The following is an 8504-nucleotide window of genomic DNA, read 5'->3' as shown; positions in this document are numbered from 1 at the left end:
TTATTTACAGTTAAATTGACAAATACCTAGAGCTCAATACTTGTTTGTACTCATATCGCAACAAATTACCTATGACAATAAGTCAGGCTACAAATATCCCAAAAAAGACAATAACAATCATGTTACAGTAACAATCATGTTACATAAAATCGAGGAACAGACAATCACACCCCCTTGGATTTTCTATGCTATTCCAAAGATTATCTTTATCAATCGATGATTCTTTTTGAATCAAACATTCTATAAACCTATATGAACTAAGTACAATCAACCGAGCATGAATCCATTTGGACATCGATCAAACAAAAAACTGCAGAAAATTAAGAAACTACCATACAATTGCTATAAAATGAAAGATAATAACAATATATATAAGCTTGCTCTAATCTATACGAACTCATGGAGATAAAATCGAATTTGTAAACTGCAATCGCAAAAGTACAATTTGAATCAAATTTATTAACATAAATAATGGACATATTCTCACCTGAAAGTTGTACTCGCGGGAATCCGAATCAGATGAAGATGAAGAATCACGATGGTGAATTTTCTCAGCAATCTTCTGCAATTTCTTTTACGGAGTAATTAATTTTGGGGATTTTTTTACTGAAAGAGATTGGAAAGAGGGAGTAAGAGAACGAAGGAAAGGGAGTGTTTTGAGACGTGTCGCAATCTGACGCATTGAAGAGTATCAGATCCGACGGTGTATAATGATAGGACGGACTCATTTAAAACCCCGGACTCACCGGATCCCGTTATATATATATATATATATATATATATATATATATATATATATATATATATATATATATATATATATATATATATATATATATATAGGGGCGGGATCCCGTGCGAACTAACTTACGGTACGAACCGTACGAACCAACCCATTATACACTGTTATGTTTTCTTACGCGCTTCAATCTTCTTCCACAAAACAAGAAACAGCTTCCATGGTTCTCTTCTTCAACCTCTCGCGATTCTCTTCTTGGTAAACTAGTTTCTACCATCACTATCCTCTACGAAACAAGCTTCTAGATTTACAACATTCAGCTCATCATTAATTCATCAAACAAGGTTAGCTTCAATTACTGTTATTTTTTCATAAAATAATTTAATCGAAAATTTTACATTTAATTGATTTGGTATTTTAGATAAATGCACATATATGGATTGTAGAGTAGTTTATGAGGTTAATTTTATGAAGAAATTTCAAATTGTTTGATAAATTAGGGTTTGTAATAACCGAAAAATTCAAATCGTTTTTTTAGGGTTTCAATTGGGTTAAATTCTTTAAAGATGGTAACAGTCTCAACCAATTGTTCTTCAACTTCAGGTACAAATTCTTCATTTTGTTGTGCGATTAACATTTTAATTGCAGATTTTTAGATGCACTTACTAAGATACTATTGTGATTTTAATTGCAGATGTTTGTACTCAAGAACATGCCTCAATAACTGAAACCGTAAATGATGAAGATGATTCCCAAATGGTAGATGGTACGAATTCTTTCACTCTTTTTGCATTGATTCTGCATTTTATATTAAAAAGAGATGGCTGCAAATTTGGTTCATAAAATCTGAAAAAGAGATCTTTTTTTGTTTGGTTGTGTGTAAGGATTGTTTTCACATCTAATTTTGACTGATCATGGTCGAGACGAAACCCATAACCTCGGGGAAATGCTTGGGTGATCTTTTCATGATTGTATACCGTCTAGCTTATGCATGATTTTTTTAACCCCTTGACACATATTATATGCAACACCAATCTGATTATAATGGGAAAAGAAAAGTCGCACCTTCTTAGTAAACTTATCATCCTCCATGAGCTGTTTTTGCTTAGCAAGAGTGACAAATTTGTCAAGCAAATCATCAGCATCATATAGAGCATCCCCGAGCTCCTGGACATAGAGCCGTGTTTCGTGGGACAACTCATCATACTTGGCCTCCGCGTCAAGGAGCACTTTCTTAACGGTAGCAACAACACTGCTGAGTTCATCAAGATGGGACTTGTAGCCCCAGATGGACCAAGCCTCTTTAAGCTGATTACAACTCAGTGCAGCCAAGAGCGTCTGAATTACAGACAGTAGCGTACCATTAGTAGCCTCTTTAAGCTGATTACAACTCAGTGCAGCTCTTATGTCCAGAAAGATTAACAGCAATTAATACGTGAGCGTAAAATAATCCTCATGATAAATCTGAAAAATTTTAATCGCCGTCTTTTCTTATTGAGATCTCTTTTAATCGCCGTCTTTTCAGCTCTTTTAATCGCCGTCTTTTCTTAGTAAAATATATGTAAAATGAACCTAAGACTATTTCGAAACGTACCCTCATGAACCTCACGTATTAGCTCTTTTAATCGCCGTCTTTTCTTATTTTACGCTCACGTATTAGGCTTCTGGTGAGTTGTAATCAGCTTAAAGAGGCTACTAAAATATGGGTTATTTAGACGAAACGTACCCACAATATATGTAAAACGAACCCAAGGCTATTTCAAAACGTACCTAGTACGTAAAAGGGTTTAAAATGAACCTAAGACTATTTCAAAATTATTAGCGAATAAGTGCTCATTTGGCCATTCGTTGTTTCTGCAGCTATAGTTGGTGATACTAATGACATTTCAACAAATCCAGAAGAAGATATATTATTGCTTACTAATTGTCCAAATCAATTATTAGTGAATGATGTGCCATTAGTGAATGATGTGCCAGGTAAATCATTTAGTTTTATTTATTGCATTTTGTTAGTGTGAAGCAAGACGGCAGTTTATAAGTAATTGTTGTTAATTTGAGTCTTCCAGATAGCCCGGAAGTTGTTGCTAGTAGTGAGATTCACGGAGTGCCTCATTGTTCAGAAGAGCTTAAACCATTTGTTGGAATGAAATTTGAGAATTTGGAGCAAGGGTTGGATTTCTACAAAGCATATGCCAAAGCTTGTGGCTTTATTCCGAGATTGGATTCAAGTAAAATCATTCAAGGAGTTACTACACATAAGAGCTGTGTGTGTAACAAAGAAGGTAATAGGCAGCATGGTGGGCAAAAAAGGAGGAGGGCAATAACAAGAGTTGGGTGTCTTTGCCAAGATTAAGTTTAAGAGACTTCTATTTTGGTGAGTATGAGGTGTATGAATTTATCGAGGTGCACTCACATGCAATGGTAACTCCAGCCACAATGGTTCACTTAAAGTCATATAGGAAGCTCAACCTTGTGCATAAGAAAATGATAATGGATAACTCACGTGTTAACCAGGGGCCTGTGAAGACATTTCGAATGTTTAAAGAGTACGTTAGGGGATATAAAAACGTAGGGGCTTCCTTAGAAGATTTTAAGAATTTTTCAAGGGATGTAAAGAAATACATCAAAGAATATGATGCGGAAATCTTTGATAGAGGGCTTCATGCAAAAAAGAGCTAGGTGTCCCTCATTTTACTTTGATTTTGATGTTGATGACGACAAAAGACTCACTAAGGTTTCCGGGCTGATCCAATTGCAATTAAGAACTATGCACTCTTTGGTGATTCTGTGTCTTTTGACACCACATTCGATTTTAATGAATACCGTATGGTGTTTTGTCCTTTTACGGGGGTTGACAACCATAAAAAATGTGTCACTTTTGCGGTTTGGTTTGATAATGCGGGAGAATGAAGAGTCTTTTACCTGGCTTTTTGACAATTTTATGAAGGCAATGGGTGGGTGTTATCCTACTACTCGATTCATCGACCAATGTCCGGGTATTAAAGCGGGGTTAAAAATGTGTTTTCAGCAACACAACACACAGATTTCTGTATGTGGCATATCATGAAAAAATTGCCACGACAAAGTTGGTTCAACCATTTACAAAGACACAGACTTTCTAAAAGAAATAAGTTCTATTGTTTGGAATGAAGATATTGAGCCAACTGAATTTGAGTCGAGCTGGTGTTCAATTATGGAAAAACATGATTTGTCCGGAAATGAGTGGTGAAATCCATGTTTGAGGACCGCAAATTATGGATTCTGCATATTTTCGGGACACTTATATGGGTGGGCTTCTAAGGACAACTTCAAGGTCGAATCGAGAATAGTTTCTTCGGGGAACTTCACCAACCCCAACCTATCACTTGTTCAGTTTTGGATGCGCTTTCGTCAAGCAATGGATGCTCAACGCCGGAAGCATTCTAAATTAACTCGCGATTCTAAAAACTCCTCTCCTATATTATCAACTCCCCTTTCTATAGAAAAGAAATGTGCTGAATTTTACACACCACCGGTGTTTTATGATTTTCAAGAAGAGTTGAAAGGTGCATGCTACTCTTGTAATGAGGCCAACAAAAGCACGAAAGAAAGGGACGTGGAGCGTTTATTTGTTATGGATCGTGAGAGCAAGAAAGTCTATGAAGTCGATGTTGATGGGAAAACTTTAGTGTGTTCATGCAAGAGGTTTCAGAGATTTGGGATACTTTGTAGACATTGTGTATGGGTGTTGCATAATAAGGGGTTTGATGAAATACCTTACGAATATCTATTGCCGAGGTGGAGCAATTATGCAACATTTCGTCCTATCTTTAATGTTGTAGGGACGTCCTTAGAAGCGATTGTCGTCAATTGACACAAGACAAAACACTATCGTGAATTATGGTCGGGGTGTTCACTGCAGTGTCACTTGTGGAGGATGATGAGGAGAAGGAGAAAGAGTTACTCGAATTGCTTCAGAGTTTCAATGAGAAGTTGTTGGTTTCAAGTAGTGGTGGGAAGTCAAAAAGCAAGAAAACTCAAATTGAGACGCTTCTTGGGTCTAAAATCCCTACTAAAGCTCATATTCTTCCTCCAAATCAAGCAAAAAATAAGGGATCTGGTAGAAGGATGACTTCTGAAAAAGAAAAGGCAATGGAGGAGCACGCTAAGCCTCTTAGAAAATGTCGTGCTTGTGGAGAAATGGCACGCCATGATAGTAGAAATTGCCCGAGTCAACTTCCTAACAATTAATCTCATAATCATAATCAGGTACTTTAATGATATTTTATTTACTGCTAATGATATTTTATTTACTGCTAATGATATTTTATTTACTGCTGGCAGTAGGAATGTTTACATTACAACCCGTATAGAGCATGTTTATGTACTGCTGGCAGTACATAGAAGGGACTGCATTAACATTAAGCTAGTCAGTTAGAACTTAGAAGGGACTGCATTAACCAGTAGGAATGTTTATGTACTGCTGGCAGTAAAAAAAATCAGTAAGAATGAAGTTGCACCTGAGAAAAAGCAATGGCTCATAACTCACCTAATTGCGAGTGCGCGCAGCGCACTCACCGACCTCCCTGAACGCGCTTTCCTTTATGCCGTAACAAAACTTTATCGGGAAAAAAAAAAAACATACCACTTTGAATTATGAACAACATTTTCATTTCAGTCTGTCTCAAAGTAATTTTGCTACTGTCTCCCAACATTTATAACATTCTGAATTGAAGTTCCTAAATTTGTTCTTTTCCTATATGAGTCAAATGCCATCTGTATAAGAACTTGTGTTACGGCTGCCAAAAAAAAAAAAAAAAACTCTGCAAGCACACAAGCCTCCTTTCTGAGAGCTAATAATACTCGAGTTTTGGCATCTTGAACCGAGAGTGTTTTATGCATTATTCAGAGGAAAAAAAAAAGTGTTGTTAAATACAGCAGATTTCATGAGGCAAAAACCTTTACAAAGATTGAGCCTCGTACACGAACCTTATTAATTCAACATAATACATGACATGACGATAAGAAACGACAGAGAAAAGATCGAGGTTAATTACTTATTCGAAATAATGAGAAAACACTTCGGATCAAACGATCGAACGACAGAAATGTTATCATCGGACTATCGGATAAAGAGCAAAGCAAGAACATTAAGCTACCATAACAAAGACGAGTTCATAACAAACGCGCTTCTACTATTTCTTCCGTCATCCAGAATTTTCCACTCCATTGTTTCTAGTTTAGGGTTAGGGCAACAAGTGAATGTAGTCATTCCACGTCCTGAGGGAGACATGTTCGATCCTCCTATAGCTAGTAATTCATTGCCTAGGGATTTGAAGGCCACACCCCAACCTCTGCGTATATCAGCTCGAACTGGAACTGGCCCGAGATCCTTCCAAGAGTTAGCATTTCATTGCCTAGGGATTTGCTTGTTTTTTTAAAAATTTACATATTAGTGGAAGAGGGCATATATACAAAGTATTAATGATATTTTACATGATTTGATGATGTAGGTATTGTCAATGAAACAGTTGTGGATTGGGATGCGCAGCAATTGTAGCCAGAAGGGTGTAACAGCCGACGACTACAATGGATATTGTATTTTGTTGATGTTAGCTGTTGGCGTATGTTTTGACCTCTATTAGTTATGTTTGAATTTGAATTAGTATTCTCATTTTCGGTGGATAAATTGTTCCATTGCCTACGATGCCAGCTTCTGAGTTAGTTTGTCTTGTTTAGGGACCTTGATATTATATTTTGTAACTGTCCAAATGTAGGAGGAAGCTTTGATTTGAATGGACATTGTATTTTGTAAATGTTAGCTGTTGGCGTGTGTTGTCACGTCTATTAGTTACGTTTCAATTTGAATCATTATTCTCATTTTCGGTGGATAAATTTGTGTGGCTAAGCATGATGTTATTTGTCGTGGAGTTGCTCTTTTTGCTCGTTATCTTTGTCGACCTCTAATACTCCCAAGGGCAACTAATACAAGGGATAATGATACACGAAATCATCGTGTTCAAAGATAGATTTGGATACTTCAAGTTTTAGTCGATTCTTCTTATGCCATCTTCTCATTTTCGCTTCAGTGCTGTTTTCTTGGTTTGGAAAAGGGCGGAATAGTTTCTCTGTGAATTTGAGATCTGTTGTACCTGCGCTTGTTTGATTTATATCAAGAGCAACTTACACACCCATTTGGCCATGTATTTTTCTCGATATGTGAGTATTTTTTTTTTATCTTCGACAAAATAGTCGGGTAAATCATATTAACATCAGAAGACGACATTATAATACGGGAATGGGTTATTTAGACGAAACGTACCCACAATATATGTAAAACGAACCCAAGACTATTTCGAAACGTACCTAGTACGTAAAAGGGTTTAAACGGGAGACGGGTATCCTAAAACGGGACGGGAAAGGGTTTAGGGTTGGATTAGGCGGACCGCTAACGCGGGTCCGCCTAATCCAACCCTAAACCCTTTCCCTTGTTATCAGGAATGGGTTATTTAGACGAAATGTACCCACAATATATGTAAAACGAACCCAAGGCTATTTCAAAACGTACCTAGTACGTAAAAGGGTTTAAACGGGAGGCGGGTATCCTAAAACGGGACGGGAAAGGGTTTAGGGTTGGATTAGGCGGACCGCTAACGCGGGTCCGCCTAATCCAACCCTAAACCCTTTCCCTTGTTATCGAAACGGGAACCGTAACTGAACCCTAAAAGAGGAAGGGTGAACCCCTTTCCGAGGGGACCGGGTATCCTAAAACGGGACGGGAAAGGGTTTAGGGTTGGATTAGGCGGACCGCTAACGCGGGTCCGCCTAATCCAACCCTAAACCCTTTCCCTTGTTATCGGGAATGGGTTATTTAGACGAAACGTACCCACAATATATGTAAAACGAACCCAAGGCTATTTCAAAACGTACCTAGTACGTAAAAGGGTTTAAACGGGAGGCGGGTATCCTAAAACGGGACGGGAAAGGGTTTAGGGTTGGATTAGGCGGACCCGAACGCGGGTCCGCCTAATCCAACCCTAAACCCTTTCCCTTGTTATCGAAACGGGAACCGTAACTGAACCCTAAAAGAGGAAGGGTGAACCCCTTTTCGAGGGGACCGGGTATCCAAAAACGGGACGGGAAAGGGTTTAGGGTTGGATTAGGCGGACCGCTAACGCGGGTCCGCCTAATCCAACCCTAAACCCTTTCCCTTGTTATCGGGAATGGGTTATTTAGACGAAATGTACCCACAATATATGTAAAACGAACCCAAGGCTATTTCGAAACGTACCTAGTACGTAAAAGGGTTTAAACGGGAGGCGGGTATCCTAAAACGGGACGGGAAAGGGTTTAGGGTTGGATTAGGCGGACCGCTAACGCGGGTCCGCCTAATCCAACCCTAAACCCTTTCCCTTGTTATCGGGAATGGGTTATTTAGACGAAACGTATCCACAATATATGTAAAACGAACCCAAGGCTATTTCAAAACGTACCTAGTACGTAAAAGGGTTTAAACGGGAGGCGGGTATCCTAAAGCGGGACGGGAAAGGGTTTAGGGTTGGATTAGGCGGACCGCTAACGCGGGTCCGCCTAATCCAACCCTAAACCCTTTCCTTTGTTATCGAAACGGAACCGTGAATCGAACCCTAAAAGAGGAAGGGTGAACCCCTTTCCGAGGGGACCGGGTATCCTAAACGGGACGGGAAAGGGTTTAGGGTTGGATTAGGCGGACCGCTAACGCGGGTCCGCCTAATCAAACCCTAAACCCTTTCCATTGTTATCGGGA

At 38.8% G+C, this 8504-nt stretch overlaps 1 protein-coding gene and 1 long non-coding RNA gene across 2 annotated transcripts; both read left to right on the top strand.

Moving 5' to 3' along the window:
- The first annotated feature begins 954 nt into the window (after positions 1-954).
- Positions 955-1508, top strand: LOC141599425 (uncharacterized). Its single transcript, XR_012523836.1, has 3 exons — positions 955-1083; positions 1278-1342; positions 1434-1508. It is a non-coding gene; the product is annotated as an uncharacterized LOC141599425 (long non-coding RNA).
- A 2628-nt stretch (positions 1509-4136) lies between these two features.
- On the top strand, positions 4137-4592 carry LOC141651720 (protein FAR1-RELATED SEQUENCE 9-like). The gene has a single exon (XM_074459422.1). It carries the CDS (start codon positions 4137-4139, stop codon positions 4590-4592), a length of 456 nt encoding a protein of 151 aa, XP_074315523.1.
- Positions 4593-8504: the final 3912 nt, after the last annotated feature.

Source organism: Silene latifolia, chromosome 1 (genome assembly GCF_048544455.1).
Source record: "Silene latifolia isolate original U9 population chromosome 1, ASM4854445v1, whole genome shotgun sequence".
Classification (NCBI taxonomy): Eukaryota; Viridiplantae; Streptophyta; class Magnoliopsida; order Caryophyllales; family Caryophyllaceae; genus Silene; species Silene latifolia.
Note: the sequence above shows the minus strand (reverse complement) of the source record. Positions and strands in the feature narration are given on the sequence as shown.

Bases quoted from the DNA above. Each gene is read 5' to 3' on its own strand.
- LOC141651720 (XM_074459422.1), top strand. From the start codon at position 4,137: ATGGATGCTCAACGCCGGAAGCATTCTAAATTAACTCGCGATTCTAAA.